At 46.5% G+C, this 24,228-nt stretch overlaps 2 protein-coding genes across 3 annotated transcripts; both read left to right on the top strand.

Moving 5' to 3' along the window:
- Window positions 1–1,049: 1,049 nt before the first annotated feature.
- ess2 (ess-2 splicing factor homolog) lies at window positions 1,050–5,584 on the top strand. Of its 2 annotated transcripts, none has more exons than XM_023808435.2 (10): window positions 1,050–1,702; window positions 1,891–2,059; window positions 2,176–2,274; window positions 2,505–2,671; window positions 3,246–3,363; window positions 3,459–3,592; window positions 3,831–3,933; window positions 4,163–4,272; window positions 4,445–4,560; window positions 5,074–5,245. In XM_023808435.2, exons 1-10 carry the CDS (start codon window positions 1,562–1,564, stop codon window positions 5,102–5,104), a joined length of 1,188 nt encoding a protein of 395 aa, XP_023664203.1. In that variant the 5' UTR covers window positions 1,050–1,561; the 3' UTR covers window positions 5,105–5,245. The 2 variants fall into 2 exon arrangements, with proteins under 2 accessions (XP_023664203.1, XP_023664202.1); XM_023808434.2 differs by having other exon boundaries at window positions 1,051–1,702; window positions 5,036–5,584.
- Window positions 5,585–7,609: 2,025 nt separating this feature from the next.
- Window positions 7,610–22,670, top strand: LOC111842118 (integral membrane protein DGCR2/IDD). The gene is made up of 10 exons (XM_023808415.2): window positions 7,610–7,910; window positions 13,596–13,718; window positions 14,934–15,020; window positions 15,471–15,681; window positions 16,144–16,220; window positions 16,320–16,502; window positions 16,725–16,928; window positions 18,248–18,400; window positions 18,495–18,731; window positions 20,294–22,670. Exons 1-10 carry the CDS (start codon window positions 7,829–7,831, stop codon window positions 20,491–20,493), a joined length of 1,557 nt encoding a protein of 518 aa, XP_023664183.2. The 5' UTR covers window positions 7,610–7,828; the 3' UTR covers window positions 20,494–22,670.
- The last annotated feature ends 1,558 nt before the right edge of the window (window positions 22,671–24,228 follow it).

Genomic DNA, 24,228 nt, shown 5'->3' with positions numbered 1-24,228 from the left:
GCAGGCGGAGGCGTCTGAGGGGGTGCCGCCATCTCAGGTGATTCCATCCACAACCCCAGGAGAGCAACCTGAGAACACCTGCTGGTGCTGCTGCTACTGTTCTCACTGTGGGGAGTCGCTGAAGGCTGACTACCTCCCTGTGACGGGTAAGTCTGAACTACTCACTTCCAAGTGTTGTATTTAATTACAAATCTTTCTGTCTGGCACATTTGCATCCTCTCTCTCTTGGTTTAAAATGCATTTCACTAATAATAGATATAAAATGTCATATATCTGTAATACGCATGTCATATTTGTGTGTATAGATCTCAATAAACTAATTAAATCAATACTTTTTATTTACGAAAGACTTAAACATAAACAGTGTTTGTCGAATATTTCATATAACCGTATACCCCTGTTTCGCGGAATTAGAGAATGTACACATAATGTAGATATTTAGACGAACTCTTTCTTGCAATAACTTCTTTTGTCGCAGCGTGCCAATACATATGGTCCAGAGGAATGCTCCAAGAAGCGTCTAAGCCAGCAGATACCCATAGCGGCCACGCTGAGGAGCTGTTCCTCGGTCAGATCCAGAGGCGTTCCCGACGCCACCGCACCATCTTTACTGAAGAGCAGCTGGACGCCTTGGAGGAGCTGTTCGTGCAGAATCAGTACCCGGACGTCACTGCCAGAGAGCAGCTGGCGCTACGCACTCACTTACGGGAGGAGCGAGTGGAGGTGACGGTCTCTTCAGTTTATATATAAAATATGTATTGTAAAAAGCGCTCATATGAGTGACTAGTAAAGTATTTATTCATCAGTGTATTTAAAATAGATTTATCAACAGATCGGATACTTTTTCTTCTACTGATAATTAAAGTTTGTAAAATATTTTATAGGTATGGTTTAAGAATCGCCGAGCCAAATGGAGAAGACAGAAGAGACTGGCTTTCGGCGCAAGTGACCTAAAACATTGGAGAAATGTCGAAAGCAAAAACTAAATCACAGAAAAGAAGAGAGCTATACTAAAACATATTAAAAAGACTTAAAGCACTAATTTGACGTTGCAATGGCCCTGAATTCCCATGGCGCTTTCAAATTTGAATTAAAGACGCCAATAATGATTTTTAAATAATTTATTATTGTTATTATAATTATTATTGTTTTAGCAATATATTATGAAATCTGCGAACAAAGCCTACATAGGTGCATCTATATCTTGATGACTAGATATTCATTTCTGGATATATTTCGCCTATTTCATGCAGCTATCCAAGAAAAACTCAAATGATCTGTGAACGGTCTTGACTGTTTAGACGTGTGTACTACATATCCCAGCACCACCCTCGAATGATAGCGTAATTTCCGATTACGTCCTAGACGTTACGTTTCATTTACGCACAACCTCGCTTGGGCTGAAAATAATACACTCTGGACAGTGTGATAATGGTGTAATTCTTGACGTTTTTATTCGACGCGAGTTTATTTTGGGCGGTCGGGCGTTTTAACCGGACAAAGGGAACTCGGCCAGCTGTTAAAGAGGAAGTCGGCTGTCAAACCCAGGGGCCGCGGCGCGATGCATGCTGCCAGCGAGAAAGCTTCTCTCTCCGGGACGCTTGTCCCAGCGAGGCCGGACACTGCTCTCGCCGTGATACAGACGCCGGAGGACACAAAGAAGCTCAAGAGGAAAATCCTCGATGAAGACACTTACATCGAGGTACGGACTGATTACTCCTCGTCCCGGTTGCCATATCTTGTTCGTTATCTTAGCGTCCTGTGAACAGCGATCGACAGGGCGGTGGGATGGGAGGTCCTTTATTTACTTATAAGTATTATCAGGTTTACTACCCTAACAGCGATGATCCACTTGTGTGATTACTTTTCTGGTGCCTCACAATCTTCCAGAGTTTAGAAAAGATCATCCAGAGAGACTTCTTCCCCGATGTGACTAAACTTCAAGCCCAGAAAGATTACTTGGAGGCCGAAGAAAATGGGGACCATGAGAAAATGAGAGAGATCGCCATAAAATACGGATCATCTTTGACAAAGTCCACGCCACGCACCTCTGTACCATGTAAGTCTGGTGTTTGTAAATGTGTATGCAGCTGTCGCACTTTTACGTGTAAAGGGTATGTTCTGTTGAGTTGTCTGGAATTTAAGGTACACCTTTTTCAATCTGTGCCGTTTCAGATGCGACTCCAGCTACTTTCGAAACCCCCGAAGGTCAGCCCGGCTCTCCCTCTTTGTCCCTAAACAAGCTGCGGCAGGGGACAAAAGCTACGGAAGAAGGTGAGTGCTGTGGCCTGGATGTCCCTTTGACACTGCCACCTTTTGAATGACCATATATGAACCAGTTACGACAGGTCGAGTGCTGGACTTGCCAGGCGTGTTTAAATAAACGCGCGTACTCACTCACACACAGCCTCTCTTAAAAGCTATTTCCTCTTTGCTTGAAGAGAGACATTTTGTGTCCTAGAAATGTGTGTATTATAAACGTAAAACTGTGCCTCTTTCTGCAGGGAGTAAGGAGGAGGAGGAGGGAAAGGAGTTGCCATCCCTGGATCGCTTCCTGGCAAAAGCCACCAGCGAGGACAATGCTTCCTTCGAGCAGATCATGGAGCTCGCCAAGGACAAGGAGAAGCTGAAACATGCCTGGATGTACGAGGCCGAGCTGGAATCCGCAAAGGTCTGCCAGACATCTGCTCCACTTCCGATTCGCTGTTGTGCCCGGGGGGGGTTTGTCTGCTGCACCTTCAAGGCACATCATCCTGTATAAATCACCCACCTTTACTGAATGTGGTCCCAGGACACATTTAGATTATTCGTAACAATAATCTACAATGACAGTCCATATGTTGTTCAGTAAGACACTGTTTATTGTCGCCCTGGGTTACTTCTGCAAATGGGTTTTTATGAATTTCAGTGGGTCTTCTATTGAAATAATCGCAGTTGAGGGCATGGTTTAAACCTTGATGATTTTGTCAGACTGTTCTGTGGTCGTGGTTAGTGGACCTTTTGCGTGGGTGGTCAGGGTTGAGGAAGCTCTAGGGGGCATAGTGGGTAAAGACATGAATTTTGATGGAAGGGCAGCCTGTCCACGTTAAAAGACGAGCTCTGTGGCTGGGAAATGGTCGCTTTGTGTGAAGCATTAACTGGCTACACCAATAGCTTAAAATGTTAAATCGGTAAATGAGCACGAGTCGGGCAGTTTTCCCCTAAGTGTCACTGATACGCTGCCTTGCTGTCATCGTCTGTCACAGCGACACGAGGAGATCCTGGCTTTGCCGTCTTCGGAGAAGCAGGCCATCGAGTGCGGCAAGGCGGGCGTGGAAACCTGGGAGTACAAGGCAAAGAATGCCCTGATGTACTATCCTGAGGGTGAGTCCACCTTGGGCTCTGCCTTGGCTGTGGCTGCCTGGGAAGGGTGCACGAGAGGGCCTGCAGACCGTGTCCCCTAACGCCTCGTCTCCTAGGTGTCAAGGACGACGATGCCGTGTTCAAGAAGCCGCGGGAGGTGGTGCATAAGAACACACGGTTCGTGGGAGACCCCTTCAGCAGGGCGCTGAACAAGAGCCAGCTGCAGCAGGCCGCCGCCCTCAATGCACAGGTCAGCTGGCTCCGCCTCCTACACCCCACGTGGTCTCACACCCAAAATGTATCCAGGGCTTTTGGCTGAAATCTTTGTGAATTGGAGTTTAATAAGGGAATGAAATTTTTAGCTAGGCTTGCTGGTGGTAAAATTTATCTTTCTAACCACACAGTCCGTCACCTGCCAGTTGAGAATTGATGGTGTAGATTAACCCATTTTCTGTGTTTTTTCTTTTTCTTTTTATTATTTTTCCTAGTTCAAACAGGGGAAAGTTGGTCCCGACGGCAAAGAGCTCATCCCACACGAGTCCCCCAAGGTGAATGGATTTGGTTTTGTGGGGACGCCTTCCCCTGCTCCTGGTGAGTACTTGGGAACCTGGTTTATGGATGATTAATCATCTCTTGTACACCATGGATACACAGGTGCGGAGTGAGGAATTTTGTTTCAGTCCTGGGGGAGCGTATATCCTGACTCTGCATGAGGGCATCGTTAGTCTAATCCATCTCTGTCGTGGAGTTGCTACGGTTGTTCTGTCTTTCACTGTTTCTCTGCCCGAATTCCCCATTAAAAGTTGGCCTCCTCACGCAGGTGTGGCGGATTCTCCTTTGATGACCTGGGGTGAGATAGAAAGCACCCCGTTCCGCCTCGATGGATCTGACACTCCTTATTCAGAGAGGAACCTCGGACCATCCTTTAAGGTAGAACACGGCTGGTGTGTATGTTGGTCTTTGGTGCACAATTGAACAGCAACTTCTCGGTAGAGAAAGTGCTTTGTATGTCGTGTACGTTCACTGTTCTGCTTTGTTTTATTCCACCTTTTTAGTTTTGCTTTACCTTGTTCGCGAAAATAATTGTTCACCCTGTATGCAGATTCCCGAGCCAGGGAGGAGAGAGAGGCTGGGTCTGAAAATGGCTAATGAGGCCGCGGCCAAAAACCGGGCGAAGAAACAGGAAGCGCTGCGGAAGGTTACGGAAAACCTGGCGAGGTGAGAGGCTCCACTCCCCAGCCGCTCAGTGCCGGCGGGAGCGTAATGGCTGCAGTCGCGGCATCTGACTGCAGGATAATGTTGTTCAATTTAACAAAGTGTCGGCTTGCATCTCTGAGATGCCGTGATCTTTCTGATGCTGTAAGTGGTAAATCATAAAATATTCATCTTCGGGAGAGTTAAAGAATCAAGGTTTTGGTTTCATTTAAGTCAGGTTTTGGATTTTCTTTATTTTACTGCCTGTCTTTCCCTACAGAGGTTTTAAATATTTACAATTCTATTTTTAAGGCTTTGGTATCTTGCTGGTTATTGCATCACATGTATGTCTTGCCAGGCGAATGTGTCCATAGAGCCGTTTCGTAATTCCAGTTCCGTTCCTCAATCGCCGGCTTATTTGAGACGGCGCGTAAACAGCTCTCATTCGCTCAGTGTTACCCGCGAATGCGATTGTAAAATCCCTTATTCGCTGTTGCAGTTTGACCCCGAAAGGCCTGAACCCTGCACTGTCCCCAGCACTGCAGAGACTTGTGAACAGGACGTCTAGCAAGTACACAGACAAAGCTCTGAGGGCCAGCTACACACCATCACCCGCACACGGGACCGCGGGAGGCAAGACGCCCGGGGGCGGCCTTGTGACTCCCACCAGTACCCCCACGCCCACCAGTGCCGGGACCCCCACATCCCAGGACCCTGCCTCCATCACAGATAACCTCCTGCAACTTCCCAAGAGGAAGAAGGCGTCGGACTTCTTCTGAACTCTTGGGTAGTGGATTCTTGCGTGTTCTTCGGAAAGGTCCAATCTGGACGCTGGACTGTCTGATGGGGAGGATATCTGTGTGCCGCAGCGAGGTTCTTGGGGCCTTAGTGCTTTGTTACTGAACTCGGACATCACTGCAGGTATACAAAGGCACATGTCAGTGTGGTATGCATCAACAGTGACAGAAGATGCTTTGTTTGGGGAATCTAAACATTTTGTACAGTTATTTTTTTTTTTATGATCTAAATATATTATGCTTATATTTAAGATCTGTGTTGGTCTCTTTTTTTGCATTATACAATGGTGATTTGATGCACAGGAATGTTTTGTGTGACACATGCCCTTAAGCTTAAATATTCCTATTAGTGTTATTGAAGTACCAGTTTTTTTTTCGGTGTATTTTTTTCTAGTACAAAAATACATTTACTATATCAACAACTGGAGCTGCTTCTATGCTTGAACTAATGGGAAGCCTTTTTTAAGGGTGCTTTGACCCTTGGTCCTGTGAACCTGTGGTCAGAACTGGGTTCCATCTGGACCTCCTTGTCACTGTGGGTTGCTTGGTCAGTGGGCTTCTTGCTCTGATTCTTCTTGAAAAAAGCCTTTTGCAACTAGGTCCATCTAGGTCTCCCCTGTGGCCCAGTTCCAGGGATAACATGTGGGGGAAGTAGAATCAGATCCTTGCACTGTGCTCGCAGGTTATATGACGCTGGGAAATGAACAAGGAGCTGTTTTTGAATCTTGACCATTTTCTTGATATTGGAATTGTTGTATGACACTGACCCAGTGATCATGATGAATAAAATAATACCCGTGCTTCGGATCGTCGTAAATTTTTAGCGTCGTATGGGACAGAGCCACACGCGATTCTTGCCGTTGGCGGTAATGTAGGTTTTCTTGCTGAACCCAAAATCCGACACATTGAGATTGGTCTTGCTGGAGGATCAGGTTTTCCTACTTTAGGTGTCTATGAAAAATGTCTGTTTTGGGAGTGTATTTTATAGCCAGATTTAGCTGACGGAAGAGTTTACGGATGAAGCTGCCAGCCAAAGCACCTTTTATGCTTAATGAGCTCCAGCAAGTCCAACGATAATACTTTTTCTTCACAGCACTCCAAGTTCTCAGATAAGTTGTCAATGTTGCGATGGTTCAGCTATGGAAGACTTTCGAGCTCCCGTAGCAAAAACTTGTCAAAAAAACCTGTCGGCGCATGTTTGTTGTTGACGAACCTTACGGCAAAGTGGCGCTATAACTCCCCGGACAAGGCGGATCTCTCTCTCTCTCTCTCTCTCTCTCTCTCTCTCTCTCTCTCTCTCTCTCTCTCTCTCTCTCTCTCTCTCAGCACTAAAGAATCTACAAGAATCTCCCATTCCACGTTATTTTTTATTGTGCTACGTCAGGTGTTTACGGAGACATATTTGAAATATGTCATTCCCTCATAAGAATTCCTTAGTGATGCTTATTAGGTCTACAGTTTAATAAAAAGTGCATTTTTTTTTCGATTTTTCGAACGATTGTCGAATGTTATATGACATTTGATCACGATTAAGGTTCCGGAAAATGTAAATGTTTTCTGCCGTTGTCACAGGATCAATCCTTTTATTAATAATAAAAAATAAATTATCAATATCAGAATAGTAAGATTTGAATAGTGAGAGATCAGGATAAGTCTAAATGTGTAAATATTTAATGGTTGTATTTAATGAATGTTGCCATAATAGATCTTGACCAAGTATGCTAATTAATTTTTACCCCTTAGAGCCGTCTAAAAAGCAAAATATTTTAGCCCTAGTGCCTTCTATATATTTGAAACATTTTCGCTTGGTATTAAGGAGAGGAATGATGTCAATGATTAAACGTCAGTCAAACCACTGACGATGCAATTCAACATACAAACAAGAGACTATATTATCCCTCCCATTCTGCATAGCACAGAGGGATGGATGGATTGATTGATTGACTGATTTGATATAATGTCAATACATGCCAAGCCGTTTTCCCTTGGGTTAGATGTCTGCATTTGTTTTTATTATCATAGTATTTAGATAAGCATTGTTTATACGAACATTTACTTTTTTGTTTATTTATATAAAGACTTAACATTTGCAATTTTACAGGGTATCAAATATCCAGAGTTCACCATCTCTCTGCGATAATCACGTCCCATGCCATCAGCTGACTTGTCATGTTTACAGTGACGCGCAAGCGGAGCGGCGCCGCGTGCGAGACCCGCCCCCTGCTGGAAACCGATTGGCCGGCCGTCGACTTGGTATTTTTGTGATGGGAGGAGGGAGCCATCTTGTTTTATTGGAAATTTGGACTGGAAGGTGTCGGAGCGGTGGGGTGTCTTTCCAGTATTCCTCTGAGAATAATCTGATATATTGTCATGTCTGACTTTAGTGCGCGTCCATAGGATAAACTAATGGAATAATCCCCGTGGCGCGTCTGCAATTCACACCTTTATTTTAGATATATTTCTGTGTGGGGGCTACTATGATGAATGGAGGATAAATGTTGCCGAAGCCCGACTGCAGCGGTGTCGCCCTCCTGTCTTTCCTCTGCGCGCTGACTGTATCGGACCCGCCGCGGTCAGGTAAGGCTGCTTGCGTGCAGATTTGCAGAGGAGGCGCCATCCCCTATGCAGGTCTTCGCGGGGGGATCGAAGCTGGAACCAGTCCTAGCATGGCCAAGAAAGGGGGGGGTGTCCGGGGAGACTGTGCGATCCGAGGCCGGTGGGGGCGAAAGAGTTTAGGCCCCCTGTCCTTGTCTGTCTGCCGACGGGATTTAGACTAGCAGTGCATGCAATCTCCGGCTAAGCGGCTCGATCGGATAAGCCCCTATACAAGAGATTAGTCATTTGTCCACTATTTAGAATATTCTTTCTTTTTTTTAAGCCATCTACATTTGTTAACTACGAAACTGAGAAAACGGACTTGAAGCTTGTCTTGCAAGTCTGAAATATTTGCTACCGCTTTTTGGCTACTCGGTATATCAGAAATAAAAAAACAGCTTATTTCAGCTAAATTTATGATTTGCGTCACGACGCAGACACGCATCTATAAACTTTACAATGTATACAAGTTGTCGGTCAACCCTCTTTTACTTTGCAGTATATTTGCTAGATGCAAATTTAGTGGAAAAATCCTTAACAAAAAAGGTCATTTTAAATGCATATGTAGTTGCTTTGAGGTTAGCGTGTGACTGGAGCTGAGTAACTGTGTGTCCGGGCGTGCAGCATCGTAATGAAAGATCCGTAGCCCTGGAGTGGACATGCATTTAGATCAGTGCCTTAAACAGAGATCCTTTATGTGCCATTTGCGCCGGTGTCGAAGATACTTAATGTGATATAAAAGGGAAGAGAAACGGAGGATTTACCCAGCAGGGTGATCGGCTTAAAACTCTGATAAATTGGGTTAGAGTTTTTTTTCCTCTTATCTTTGTGCCGTTTGCTCATCTGGTGCGGGATCGGCAGTTTGGATCGGCGTTGCACTTTGGCCTGAGGGGTGCATAGGGGTTGGGGAGTCGCAAACATGGCTGCGAGACTCGAATAATAACGAACGGCTGGATAATAATAGACGCGGTTTAAGTGGGAGGTCTGGGGTCCAAGGAGGCGTGCCGTGGTGGGGTATGTTTAGAGTGACCTAATGGCAGAAGAAAAACGCCCAATTGCTGTAGGTGTTTTCAGGCTGGGATTAGGTCTGTCTGCGTGACAGGTGCCTGTGTGTGGCTCAGAGTATCTGGCCGTCAGGAATGTAGGAAGGGAAATCGGTTCGGAAATCAGGTGGTTGTTTATTACAGATTGGAAAGATCTTGAAGGGGCGAAAAAAGAAAATGCTCCAAATCACCAGAATTGGGAGCGTGCGCATAGGGAGGTGTGTTAAACTTGTAATTCTACACCTTTGTTTTTCCGGATTGAGAGTGTTAACTGAAAGCTGGTTTGGTGTGTCCTGATACTTGTCTGCCAAATTTGTTCTAATGAGACGGTATTATTAGAGGTGCTTGAGTTCTGCAAGAATGGCTGCTAGGTTTAATTTTCACTTGTATGGAAAGAAGATGCGTGGCATTCTCTAATAGATAAGGCCAGATTGAAATCGCTTCGCTGTGTTTTTCATTGGGAGAGACTAGTCTAGTCTTAATTAAAGAGGTGGAGTGATTTCCCAGAGTGGTTGCCTTCAGTTGGGGGTGACAGATGTAAAAATTGATTGTACGCATAAAAAGGGGTTGCATTTCTGGGAGGGGTGGATAGCATAATGATGTCGCATAGAATCGTCGTCTGCATGAAAGGCATCAGACCACTGGCATGTACGGCTTCCACACAAGCCAGATCTTGCCACAGTGAAGTAACTTCAGGCCGCGAGCCAAACTGGCCCCTCCTGCCAGCCGCGAGATGAGAAATGGGGCGAGTTAAATGGGCCAAAGCGTGTCCTAGACAGGGGCCAATCAGGAGGGCCCGGCGTGGCATCTGAAGGGGCCCCTTTCAGCCATCCTGCCAGGCTGTTCATGCCGGCATGTTCAGCATATGGACCCAATTAATTGCCTGAGCGGTGAGGTTCCTGTAGCCTGCCCAGACTGCTGCTCTGTGCTTTTCAAGTATGAGAGAGAGACTTCTTATGAAAAGTCTCACCGCACATCAATAGTAGAGAGCAGTTACCGTCGAATGAGAGATTTGATATGTCGAGACCATCTTTTGTATGTATGTAAACCAGAGGAATGTGGGAGGCAGGTTTTCCATTTAGACCCAATAGGGATACAGATTTCGGGAATTTGCAGAGACGGAACTTTCCATGGGAATTTGTATTGGAGAATTTTATATTTTCTTATGTATGTTGTGAAACATGCAAAATCTAAGCTTACTAATGAAAATAGATTTTGAAGACATTTAGATTTAACACTTTGTTGAATATGAACACGTTTCCCCCGCTAACATTATTGAACACGGACACCTGGAGAGTGTAAGGCTTGATCTGGGGTGTGCTCCATGGAGCACAATGTCGTTGAAGAGTTTATGCCTCTGCGGCCTGCAAGACATCTACCTCGACCTCCGGCAACTACCCTCCAACCTGCCTGCCCTTGGCTCAACACGATGCCTCGCCATCCATCCTGCGGCTGTGTGTCTATTAATCCTGCCATCGTGCATCAAGCACCACGTGCCTGCACCGGTCGGCCGCTGCATTGAGACATATATTTCAACCCCTGTATTAGCTTAGTCACTTCCTCTTGTCTGTATTAGCTTAGTCATTTCATCTTGTTTGTTTGACTCATCTGCCGGCCCCTGGAGGATGGGCTCCCCCTTTGGGTCTGGTTCCTCCCAAGGTTTCTTCCTCTTAGGGAGTTTTTCCTTGCCACCGTTGCCTTTGGCTTACTCAATGGGGGGTCCTTACGAGGCAGAAATGTAAAGCGCATTGAGACAATGTAATGTTGTGATAATGCGCTATATAAATAAAATTGAATTGAAATCATGAAAGTCAGAGTCCGCTCAGCCTGGAGAATGTGCTCAAGGACATGAATGCTCAATAAAAGAGTGAGGATCCACTCTCTCTGAGTCACTGAGGTCCCGGGTGGGCGGGGGTCAGTCTGAAGGAGCCTCAGGATTGGCTGAATGGCCACCGCTTTCTCCAGCTGTACATTCGTGGGCCTGTTGAAGACTTTTGTGTGCATATTGGCAAAGAGAGATGAGCTGTGGTTAGAGGCACCTGATGGTAATTTTTAAGGATTTGTAGGATTATTCCTGCAACCAGTAACAGGGCCAAGGATGCGCAAAGACCCATCCACTGGGTTGATGCCGAGTTGCATCATTACAGAATAAACTTTCCTAAAACGTGAGTGACATCAGTTACCCAGCAAGAGTGCTAGCCATCTGGCCTGCTGGCTAATTATTTTAGCTCATCCGTTAGCCTGTTTGTTGAATTCCTTGAGGGTAGCTGATTCGATTTTGGAACATATATCCACATTTACAGTTTAGTTTTATATTTCAAACAATAACAAATAAGGATGTTCCCGTTGTCCTGATCCACTTTCTTGGTACCCCAGTCCGATCCATTCAGTATATATCTGCCGATTTAATCTGACATTTTAATAAATCTTGATGGTGCGTTCGATTATCTGTTGGAACTCGGAAATTCCGAGTTGAGTGACGTCACGTCCGACAATCTCCCGTTCGAGCTACCGCATCTCGGAACAAACATGGCTGCCTCCATGAACACGCTGCTGTGTGTTGCTGCTTTATATTTTAGCAGATTTGGAGTGAGATTATTTTTTTTCTGAGAGACAAACAAACAAGAAACACGAACTAGTCAAACCACATTAAAAGCTTTATAAAACATTTTAGTACATTCATAGCGATATTCTTTTTCGAGAGGCAAACAAACTACAAACAAACAAAATATGCTAACAGGTCTGGTAAAAATCTGATGCATGCTAGGATACTGTTTACGGTCATGATATGGTATTTTCTAAATCAAACACGTGCAATTACATGTATAACTATTAATACATTTAACAAAATAAACATTTTTAAATCTTTATAAAATAGAATTACTGTTGACTGTGTAAGTCGCCATGTTGAAATGACGTCTCAGGGGAAACTCGGACAACAAAATTCTGTCCAACATCATCGTCATAAGAGGCGTATTTCCGACGGGAAGTGACAGTTTTCGTGATGTTGTCATCCGAGTTCCGACTCGGAGAGAGATAATCGAACGCAGGATGAAATATACATACAGGAGGCATCGGAACATTCTTCATTTGAGGAAGCCTTGCGATTTCACAGTATTCTTCCTTATGATGTTTCTGCATGTGTCTAATTGGATTTGTTGTATTAAATTACATCAAATAAACTTCTTGTCTTCCCTGCTGTGCTTCATGACATCGCTGTTCACCTTGGATCATCCACACTGTCTCCATCAAGGTCCTCCAGGTTCTTAGGCGTGATCATACTGTAGATGACCAGCTATCCTCTGCTGAGCATATAGCTTCTGTCTCTCAGTCTTGCAGATTCACCCTGTGCAACATCAGGAAGATCAGACTTTTTCTGTCTCACTATGTAGCTCAGCTTCTAGTCCAGACACTTCTTATCTCGTGACTAGACTACTACGGCTCTCTACTGGCCGGTCCACCTGCTTGTGCTATCAGACCAATGCAGATGATTGAAGATGCTGCAGTACATCTGATATTCATTCAACCCAAGCGTTCTCCTGTCACATTCCTCCCTGTCTCTCTTCATTGACTCCCTATTGGTGCTCGCATCAAGTTTTAGCCCTTGGTGCTGGCTTACAGGTCCATTAATGGACAGGAACCCATCAAAAGGTCCCTCACAACCCGTGTCCCATCTCGTTCTTTTGGCCGGAAAACCATCTCCGTTTGGGGTTCCCCTGCCTCACGTGTGAAGTGTCACACCACATGGTTCTCTTGTGTGGTTCCCCGATAGTGAAACGAGCTACCAAACCATGTATGCTCTACCTTCAAGAAATGCCTTAAAGACTTGCGTGTTTCATGAATTCCTCTCCAATCCTGATTGTTCTTTGAATGCTCTTATGTTGCATTTGCACGCCCTGGCATACTCTTACTTTAATAGTTGTATGTTTAGTTGTGTAGCGGTTGGGGAGCCCCTGACCCAGTACTGCTTCCACTTGTACTTGGGCTTGCAGTGAAGTTCGGGTACCTGCACGTATGCCTAGTGAACTCCGTTACAGGATGAATGTTTGCTGTGTGCTATTTGCCCCTCTTTATGTCGCTTTGGACAGAAGCGTCCGCTCAATATGGAAAATGTAAGCAGCACTCCGTCGCTACCGCCTCTCGGAAGGGGGCTGTCACTAAGATTAATACAGTTTCACTGAAAACAACACCCCCTCCCCCCATTTAGGAGGAATAGGTTTAAACCTATTGATTTTTTTCATGTAGTGATCAATTTTGGAGTTAATTTGTGTTATTTCAGTGCTGTTACTAGTGAATAGTAGGCAGAAAGTCAGAAATTAAAGCGTCAGTGATCTGGGGTACCTGTTATTAAATCTGCTCACTCCCAGGAGAATAACTTGTGCCACATGTTTAATCCTAGCAGTGGAGGGCGGAGCTTGTTTGCCAGCGCCCTGCCGTGGGCCTGGTCATGCTCTGTCCCACGTTAAGTCCTCCTACGACCACCCCCCCTTTTAGAAGAGGGCCACCAGGCACAGTAATAGAAGGGCTACCGTCACCCACAATGCATCTGATCTTGAGATGGAGCTGGCCTGCATCCGCATTCGACGCTGGAAGCCGCCGTGACGCCTGTCGTCGTCTGTTGCAGAGCTGCGCTGTGGCACTGACCAGTTCCTGTGCCGCAGTGGGAAGCTGCAGTGCATCCCCGCGTCCTGGAGATGCGATGGCTGGGCCGCCTGCGAAGACCGGAGCGACGAGCTGGACTGTCCTCGTAAGTCGTCCCCCCCCCCCACCCCCCACCATGCCGCAAATGTACTTCTTTTTACCGCAGTCTCAATATAACATGAAATGATGATGACGTCAAACCTAAAGTGTATGATTTGCTAACTGAAGCATTTTCTACAGTAACACAATAGTCTGGCTGCAAGCAGTCCTTTAATGCAGCACGATAAACGAGGTCATCGCTACCATGGCTACGGGGTCGCGTATCCAATGGCTCATACCGCAGAGGCTGAGATTCACCAATAGTGAGCAGCGGTTTAGATTTGCCCCGCCCCTTTCATTTTATCCCATTGGTGGATTGATGCTCTGGGCCCTGATCTGTTAACATGGAGCACTGCCATGGATTGTTTTTCATTACTGCTTCTGCAGGTCTCTTGTCTGTGAGGAAGATATTCCTGTTGAAGGCTTTTCCCTTTTTAAATCCTGGCATCTGGGGTTCGGAGGAATGTGCCTTTTTCTTGGGGCGAGTAATCAGGATGAAAAAGGAATTCTGTGATAAATGTCGTCGCCCCGGTTTGGGTTTGGGTGTTTGGCAGAGGAAGCTAGGAGGCCGTCTGACGTTCTCAGGTAGCAGAAGGAAGCCAGGAACTTGGGGGTTGGAGGCTGAACCTCTTTGGTCCTCAGCTCAGCTCCCAACCCCCCAAGGCAACTATGGATCCGTCTAATCAAGGGAATCGGTCTTGGCGGTTTGCAGAGTTCGGGGGGGGGGGAGGCTACAGGAAATGCCATTGTTCCCACTTCCCACATCATCTGGCTGAGAGTACACATCCCACGCTCGTCCACCCAAGCTTTTGGGGGGGGGGGGGGGGGTTCCCAACTGCGTAGAGTTCTCCTGTCTGACTCTGATGGTGAAGCCTTTGTCCCACACTCATCCACAAATATCCCCCCCCTTTTCTTAAAAAAGATGTATTGGGTTGCTGATGGCGACAGCTGTTGAGGTTGACTTGAGCTTGGCCTTCTGTTGAGTTGTCGTAATTGTCATAGCAGTTCAGACGTCCTCCTGTGTTTGGAAGCATCTCCTTTTCAGAGCACCTTCTGTGTAGGATTAGGACCTGGATTAGGATCTGTACCAAACACTGACACTGATAAAAGGAGCATTGGAAATATGTTTTTTTTTTCTTTACCGCTGTTAGGACTACATCACATGTCACATGACCTGCGTTTGTTTCTTCCCTGTCGCTCTGCGCTGGTCTCCCCACAACAGCCACCCGTGAGGAGAGATTCCGCTACGGCAACGGCTTCGACCCGCTGGAGGATGTGGTGGGCGTGGCCCAGCCCATGCGCTTCAACAGTAAGACCCGCCCCCTTCCCCACCCCTCTTTTCTGAGCGATTAGCTGCCTCCGTCGGTTCCTGGGTCGCGGTCAGCCTGAGGCAGGACAGCCTGACACTCTAAAAAAAAAAAAAGTGGTTAATCAGCTGTGGCAGCTGTAGGGTAGCTGCAGGGGGTCTGTAGGGTAGCTGCAGGGGGTCTGTAGGGTAGCTGCAGGGGGTCTGTAGGGTAGCTGCAGGGGGTCTGTAGGAACATTTTGCAAAGTGACAAAATGGCAGGATTTTTGCCTTGTTTACACAATGTGAAAAATATTACAGTCCCCACCCTTGCTGGTTTAAATCTGTAAACCCCTGGCCTGTAATACTTATACTAAAGAATATCAAGAATATATAGTAAGCTTTTAAGGAATATGTTGGCAAATGGGGTGATAGATGCTCGCAGTGTTAACTCCTCCCCTGCCACCCCCACAGAGAAGTGTCCCAGTGGTTGGCACCACTATGAACGGACAGCCAGCTGCTACAGGGTGTACCTGAGGAACGAAAACTACTGGCAGGCAGTGGAGACGTGCCAGAGGGTCAACGGCTCCCTGGCCACCTTCGTCACCGATGAGGAGCTACAGTTCATCCTGAGGATCGAGGTCGACTTCGACGAGAAAGTGTGCGAGCGCAGGGACCAGTGCAAGTGAGTGGGAGGCGTTCCTGTTCCCGTTTTGGGGACGACCTGACCGTCTGCTGGTCCCTCACTTCCTGTTTACCCTGAAACTCCATGCATCACATGTTTAAGCCACGCTTCTCAAACAGACGATGAACATAAGAACATAAGAAATTTACAAACGAGAGGAAGCCGTTCGGCCCATCAAGCTCGTTTTGAGGAGAACTCGACAGAGTTGCTGTATGAAAAAACAAAAACGTTTCTTCCTAGAGCTACTGTCCTGGTTGGTACTGCCAACCAGGATCAGGATCAGTTTTCTCTCGTCCAGACATAATCCTTGTTTAGTTTCCTCTCCTCCAGGTGCTACAGTCAGTCTAACTTTCCTCTGCATCCTCGTCTGCAGTTTGTTCGGTTTGTTGTTGTTTTGGTTTTGTCACTGTAGCCTTGTGTGCCGGGTGTTTATGTAACACTGTGCTGTGGTCCCTGGCACAGGTTCTGGGTGGGCTACCAGTACGTCGTCACCAACCAGAACCATTCCCTGGAGGGACATTGGGAAGTGGCTTATAAAGGTTAGTGTCTCGCTGGGTTGGGGGTTCCAGTGATTCCTTGATGTCTAATCACACCATGCTTAATGCTGACTGTGCACATTGTCACTGTCTCCCTATCAGGGTCCATGCAGGTTTTCCTGCCGCCGGAGGGCCTGACAACCTTCGGGGAGGGCAAGTTAACCAAGGACAGCATCTTCTGTGCCCAGCTGCAGCGTTTCCAGATCAAGACCATGAGCGAGAGGGGTCTTCACAGCTGGCATGCCGAGGACTGCTACAAGAAATTCCCCTTCCTCTGCAAGAGGAGTAGGTCCTCCGTCGGGATCTCCCGGGCTTTCTGGAGTTCTTCGTTTTTCTTGGGGTTGTTTGGAGTTATTTTGGGGCATCTGGCACTCATATCGTACCCGTACCGCTTTGCAGATAAGTTCGTTCAGGACTAAACATCTGTCTCGTGGTTTTTCAGTTTATGGGGTGGGTTTGGGGGTGTCAGCATAGGAAGGCAATGACGGTGGCTCCCTCACCCCCCAGGACAGACCTGTGTGGACATCAAGGACAACGTGGTGGGCGAGGGCTACTACTTCACGCCCAAGGGGGACGACCCGTGCCTGAGCTGCACGTGCCACGACGGCGAGCCGGAGATGTGCGTGGCGGCGCTTTGCGAGCGGCCAGCGGGGTGCCAGCACCTCCTCAGGGACCCGCGGGAGTGCTGCAAGTTCACCTGTCTGGACACGGGTACGAGAGCCCAGCCCGAGCCTCCTCCATGTTCACCTGGGTTCCTCCCACAGCCGGAAATTGTGCAGTGTAGCTGAACTGGCACCTCAGAATTGTCCATAGTGTGTGTGTGTGTGTGTGTGTGTGTGTGTGTCTTGTGCTGTACTCACATCCCATTTAGGGTGCTTTCTGGAAAAGGCTGTAGGCTCCCCATGACGCTGTCTTGGAATAAGTGGATGGATGGATGGATGGATGGATGGATATCTTTAACTGCTGCTAGCGGATTAACGCACGGCTGGTAAACTGCATCGTAAATTGGCGATACTTAGTTGTCGATGTTTTACCAGTAAGTCAGGAAGCACTGAAATGGCCCTTCTTGGTCGACCGTTCGGTCCAGGGGCCGCGTCCAGCGCCTGCCCGCTGTCGGGGGCGTGGAAAGCGGAAGCTGTCTCGGCGCGATGAAAAACCACTTAGCAGCTGTCGTTCGCAATCAAGGGCGAGCAGGAAGTGGCTGCAGTTTTACAAGCAGATATTTCCTCCTGCTTGGCACATTCGCAGCAGCAACAGGTTGCGTAACGTGATGGTGTGAGCGCATTCGGCCCAGAGGCCGGGGTGCAGTGTTACACATACACATAGTTAAGGTGGGGGGGGGGGGGGGAGGCCTGTCACATTAACAGGCTCCCTGTTGCCAGGCGGATGATTGGTTGGGAAGTTTGATACTGTGTTTTATGGTCTTTGCAGTATTTTTTTTTGTGAATGTTATGAATGCTTGGAATGTTTAATATTCTGCTATTTTTTAGATTTCTGGTTTTTTCCCCATTTATCTGAATATCTGCTTTAATGATATGCAAATGGTGTGAGTAAATGTAGCGCAGAATGAAATGCTTTCCATACCTACGATGGGAATTTGTTTTTCTGTGAGGTTAAAGTCTGTTTTTCTGCAGTGCTGCCACTAGCTGCTCCCATTCCCCAGCTCTGCTCTTGGTGCTTATTTACGTTCATTTATTTATTAGGAGGCACTTGTGTCCAAAGCAATGTACAAGTGAGAATCAGAGGGGAGGGTCACTGCAGCAAATGGAGTTGAGGGTCTTGTTCAAGGACTCGCCAACTAAATCGCTCTGCCAGCCGTGGGATTTGAACCGACAACTTTCCAAATCAGAATCCTAACCCACAGAACAGCGGAGCAAGGTCTAATGTCCCTGGGAAACTTTTTGTTGGCCTGCCTGTGTTGGCCTGCCTGTGTTGGCCTGCCTGTGTTTGGCCTGCCTGTGTTGTCCAGCGAGCCAGAATTAGTCTGGGAACAATTTGCTGAAGCTGCCCTTGTCTCTCCTCTGTCGCAGACGGCACCAGCCTCTTTGACTCCATGGCCAGTGGCATGCGCCTGATTGTCAGCTGCATCTCGTCCTTCCTCATCCTCTCCCTGCTGCTCTTCATGGTGCATCGCCTGCGGCAGCGGAGACGCCAGCGCATCGAAACGCTCGTCGGCGGCAACCGTAAGCCCACGAGCCGCCCCGGTCTGTGTTCGGCGTGCTCGTCTTCCTGCGGTTCAGCATTCACTGAAAGGCGTTCTCTGTGTCGCATGCCCAGTCCATCACTTCAACCTGGGTCGTCGAGTCCCCGGGTTCGATTACGGCCCCGATGTCTTCGGCACCGGTCTCACACCCTTGCACCTGTCTGACGACGGAGAGGGGGGCGCCTTCCACTTCCAGGAGCCCCCACCTCCCTATGCGGCATACAAGTACCCAGACACCCAGCACCCGGACGACCCCCCGCCCCCATATGAGGACTCCATCAACCCGGACAGCCTCCTCTACATAGACTTGGGTAGGCCCCGCCCCCAGCCTGACTGCACACACAAGGTGACTGTTCCGTGCTAAAGGTGGCCGCATTCTTCAAACGAAATCGACGAAATCGGTGTCATTTTAGTGATACGGTGTCGTATGAGCAGTGATCGCCATTTCGGTGCGCCACCTGGGCAGGGTCCCCTAGGTGAACTTTTTCGTGTTCTGATCCCGCCCACTGTCCACGATTGGCTAATATAGATGTGACACCTTGGGATTGGTCAGCAGGATCTAATTTGTGCGTTTATGTTAATGGTCTATATCGTAAACATTTTATGTTTGCCATGGAATTTGTGCGTTTCATTAGTGTGTGACTGTTAGTGTCGTGTAAATTGTTGGCTTCCCTGTCTGTGTTGTTGCTGGTATTAAACCAAAAGTGGCTGTTTAATAAAAGAGAGACTTCCATTTTTAAGAGCTGTCATCTCCATCATTAAAATGACTCGCACACCCGGCACAGTATGTCTGCTTGTGCTCTGTACACGAGTCTGCAGCATCGAAAACATGCTGTCCCCTCTTAGGTTGTGGCGTGACACAGAACGAACAAGGTGGCAGGATCGTTTCAAATATGCAGTTTGAAAGATGAGAGATTGTTCTTGCTGACGTGTTCAGTATCGGTTTTGCGGATGTTTGAAGTGTGCGGCTACCTTACCAATAGCACGTTGTGACAGTATCTCATGTTGAAGACATAAGGAACCATTTTATTTAGTCTTTGATACTGGTTCTTAAAAAGTACTTATCTCCCCTGAAGAAGGTCAGTTATCAATTTCAAGAAAAAAAATATAACATTCTGCTCAATACTGTCACTGATTATTCGCATTTTGATTTTTCCCTCCAGTTTCCTGGGGAAATCCTGCAGCTCCATTTTTAGTCTAGCCCACAGACAATTTGCTAAATAATTGTTTGCTTTAGTGATGCACCGAAATTTCAGCAACCGAAAATATTCACCTTAAAAAGTTGAAACACTTTTTGAAGCCTGAATTTGTTAACTGAAATTGTGGCATTTAACATTACGGGCTCTATTTTGACGATCTAACGCAAAGCACAAAGTGGAACGAACAGTTATGGGCGTGTTCAAATCCATTTCCCTATTTTGACGGCGGAAAAACCAGACTTACCGTCAGCGCAAGGCAGTAAGAGGGTTGTCCTAACTGTCTTAATTATTCAGAGGTGTGATTTGGGCGTAACATGCAGTGAACCAATCGGAACGGTGCGTCACCTCACCTTTAAAAGGCAGTGGCGCATGATTTACGGCGGATTGTTATTCCAGTGGCGCATTTGCCCGGCAAACCATATCGCTTTTCTGGTGAGGAAACGGACGTGCTCGTGCGTGAGGTGAAAAGGCGTGAGCACGTGATATACGGCAGCACCTCCGTCGCACCAAGCCTTTCGAGGTGAAGCAGGCATTGGATGAGGTAGCGGCGTGTCCGCGCACGCATGGTGTGAAAATGAGCATTGCGCTGGTACGGTGCATCCCCTGTGTGTTTGGTATGATTATAGTACAGCACAGTCATTCTTGTTGCTTGCTTTGTCCTCCTGTCTCCACAGGAAGGAGTGCCATAGCACCCCCTACTGGTGACCCGCCTGACATGGAAGCCAATAGTCCCCAGTCTGGGGCCCTGGAGGAGAGTCTGGCGCCGGCACGGTCCCGAGGAGGGCGGGAGGATTCTGTGGACAGCAGCACGTTATTGGTGGTGCCAGACACACCCACTGATGATTTCCCACCCCCCATCAGCTCCACCGTGTAGATGAGAGAGGGAGAGAGAGAGAGAGACGGAGGCAGACAGAACTGTCTGGCATTTGAGTTGGAGAAGAATTGAGTGGGATGTCTTTTTACAGAAAGAGGGATCTGAAAATGCTCTATCGGTCTGAGTCCATTTCTTATTCTCTGCTAAGAAAGATCATGCTTCTGATGCGTGACCTTGAGGGGTGGCTGTCCAGCCAAAGACCCACATTGCACCAGACGCCTCTCGAGAAGGAAGTGTGCCGAGCAAAATGGCTGAACTCAAAAGTGGCATGAGGACCGACAGACGGGACCCGTCCAGCAGAGGAGTTGACTGCCTGGCAGCTGTCACACCTTCCAGATGGGTCGTGCCAAATTTGTCATGGATTACTGATGGGAGGGGCCCCCTCACAGGAGTTTTGTCTCCAGACGGACTTTTGGGAACTTTAAATAGAGGCCCTTCTAGCCAAAGCTAAGAAACGCCGACACTGATCTCCTCACCTTCAGTGCTCCCACATTTTTGATGTTGTGGCCCTTTCGTCACTCGAGGTGACACTCATGTTGAACTGGTTGTCCGTGCTTCTGGGATGGTGCTGGACAAGTGACAGCATACAGATCCAAGAGTGTCTCTCTGTTCAGCTTTAGCTTTAGTTTAATCTTCGTAGGTGTTATCCGGAGAGGGGACTTTGATAAAAATAACCCGGAACAATGGAGAGATATAAAATAGGATTATTTGCATCCTCAAGACTTTTATATCCTCTGTATAACTACCATTTCTGGAATTTTTTAAATAGACTTTATAACATCTATACAAAAACCATTCATAAAGTAGTGTTTACTGGCCTCTTGCTTTATATTTCACGTTTTCCAAGAGGGATAAGGCAGAGTGTGTGAATGTGATAATGGTGAACGTGGTGAATTTTGTGCTTCTTGAGCAGAGGTTCTGAATCGTGTTCTCAGTTCAACAGCCTTGCAGCGATGACTAAATTGAGCTTTTCCGAAAAAGTATTGTTTGGGTGGGGGTTTGCTGGTTGGGGGTATTAAACTGAAAGGTAATATGAAATGGAACATGGGCACTGTCATATGGTACCAGGTGTTGTTCGTGTGTGTCTGTGTGTGTGTGAGAGAGAGAGAGAAAATTACACTTTCAAGTCTGGGCTCGCTAATTCTCTGCACCTCCTGTGTCCTGCGGTTTGTGTGGAGCAAGGGGAGCCCAGGAGCAGGGAGATTTCCCCAATTTCATTTCTGTAGCTTCTCTAGTAGTTGTGAAATTGCACGACGGTCATCCTGACATTGTCCCTGCGCTTTCTTTCCCGAAATTTGATCAATCTTGCGCGATCGGCGCCTCTGAAATGTGGATCCAACTACAGCCACGTTGTGAATTTGGAAAGCCGTACCCAGAGCAGCCCTATTGCCTTTCTCGAATAACCGAGCACTTTAAAGGTCGCGGGGCAATGGAGAGATGTGAGAAGCAGTTCCCTCCCGCCCTCTGGTGTCGAGTCACGGTTCAGCTGATACGCCTCGGGGCTTGGGCACTGACAGATCCGCGTCAGCCTGTTTCAGTTTGTGGGCCTGTCTCCGTACGAATGACATTGAAAGCACAACATGATCATTTGTGTCATTTATTTAATCTGTCCGCCTTTTTCTTTTGTTGGGTGTAGTGTGTTAGTCATTTCAGCGTTGACAATCTTATGCAGAGCATCGTTTTTACTGTTTTACGGAACCTTTTTAAAAAGACATTTAAGCGCTTTAATAAAACGATTCCTCCTTCGCTGAGATCAGTCGAGTTCTCGACGTACCAGGAACTAAGGAGCGCATCGGACGCGCTGCAGCGGCGCAGGAAAAACGGATCGTGCTGGGTGCGGAGACCTCATTTTATTTTTTTGATTACCTGACATTCTGGTTCTGTCATTTGGCCCTGCTGAGTGATTTGAAAGCATCTTGTCCCTAAGAAACGCAAGCTTTGGTTTTTGTTTTAGTAACGCCTACCACAGTTCGTCTAGTACTTTTGTTTATAGTTTGCAAAAACAACTAACTGGTGGTAGAAATCTTTGTCCAAGAAAGACGCCTGTAGGATCATACATTTTATAATGTGTTATTCTGCACATTTGAAATTCCCCCTCCACGCGGCATCGTGTTTTCACATTAAGAATCAGCTGTACATGTAATCAAATGCCAAATAAATTATACCATGAAGGACAAGGTTGTTTTGCGTTTATATGTCTTCGAAATAATCAACGTTCATTCTTTGTGCTGGTTTTTAGTTATGTTTTTCTTATGAACAATATTAACTTAGACTGTTTCTCATCTGATTAATATTGGAGTTCATGTTTATCATGTCCGCATGTTAATCCGATAAGGATTACTGGTTTATACTGGACCATGTTTATGCGAAAGACTGAGGCGCTGTCTCTCCAGCGGAAATCCCTCCCGACGAGCAAGAGGCTCCCCTTCAGTATCACCTGAAAGTGATATTAATTCCACAGAAGTCCGCCCCCACTCCAAAATAAAAACTAACCATTTTGTAAAAGGCAGCTTGGAGGTCTGCTATGTTCTGAGTGCTGCCAAGTCCATGCATGAATTCTGCCGAACAAAGGAAGTTTTCAGTAATTACCCCGTTTACCGTGGCACACTTAGAATGCGATAGCCTACTCAAATGATCGTAATATAATGGAACAATTTCCGTCACTACGGTGAGGGGAATCAGACATCTGGTGTACGGGATACTGGGGCTAAAAGTCAGAGGGGCAGGATGTCACAGTGATTTATTGTGCGAGAAATAACGTTGCCGCATATGGAGGGCCAAGAGTGCCAAAATTAAATAAATAAATACATCAATAATAAATTAATTCAATGTGTCACAAATGATTCAGAATGGCAAATAAAAACATTAATTAAATGTGTCATGAATTATATACAATTGGGAATAAAAACATCATTAATTGTCATGAATTATTTAAAATATGACATAAAAACATTACAGACGCTCCTCTACTTACGAACTTTTAACTTACGAACTTCCAGACATACGAACAAAGAGGACTGTAAGTCCAAATTATGTTCACTGGGCTCCCGTTTCCTTTCCACATCATTTTTTTTTCTGTGCGCCAATTCCGCCAAGTACGATTTCTGGCCGCTACTCCCGCCGCGCAGCAGCGTAACGTGCGTATTCCCAGAATCCTAGTTCTATATATACTTGCGTATACCCTTAAAATGATATTGAATAACGACTTACGAACATTTCAAATTACAAACGGCCGTTCGGAACGTATCTCATTCGTAAGTTGAGAAGTGTCTGTATTTATTAATTTAATGTGATATATAATAATTTCACTATTTAATTTTGGCACTTTCAGCACATCATGAATTAATTTTATTTGTCAGTCTGACCCATCAAACTCAGTAGGCGGGACTATCGCTGTTCGGCTCAAGCTAATTGGCAGGCAGAACCAGCATGTTTCTAAAGATACAGCCAACCGCCTTGCATAGATTGCCGTTAGTCCCGCCAACTCATTTTGATGGCTCAGACTGACAGATTAAATTAATTAATTGTGCCAAAAGTGCCAAATTTAAATAAATAGTGAAAAAATTATATATGACATCTCTCTATGTAGGCTACTTGTATATAATAGAGATGACAAAAAAGTTTACTTTGACTTTGAAATTAATAATGTTTTTATTTCACATTTTTAAAAATTCATGACATTTCATTAATTGTTTTATTACGCATTTTAAATCAGTCATGAAATAACTATTTAAT

The sequence above is a fragment of the Paramormyrops kingsleyae genome, chromosome 7 (assembly GCF_048594095.1).
Source record: "Paramormyrops kingsleyae isolate MSU_618 chromosome 7, PKINGS_0.4, whole genome shotgun sequence".
In the NCBI taxonomy this organism is placed as follows: domain Eukaryota; kingdom Metazoa; phylum Chordata; class Actinopteri; order Osteoglossiformes; family Mormyridae; genus Paramormyrops; species Paramormyrops kingsleyae.
Note: the sequence above shows the minus strand (reverse complement) of the source record. Positions and strands in the feature narration are given on the sequence as shown.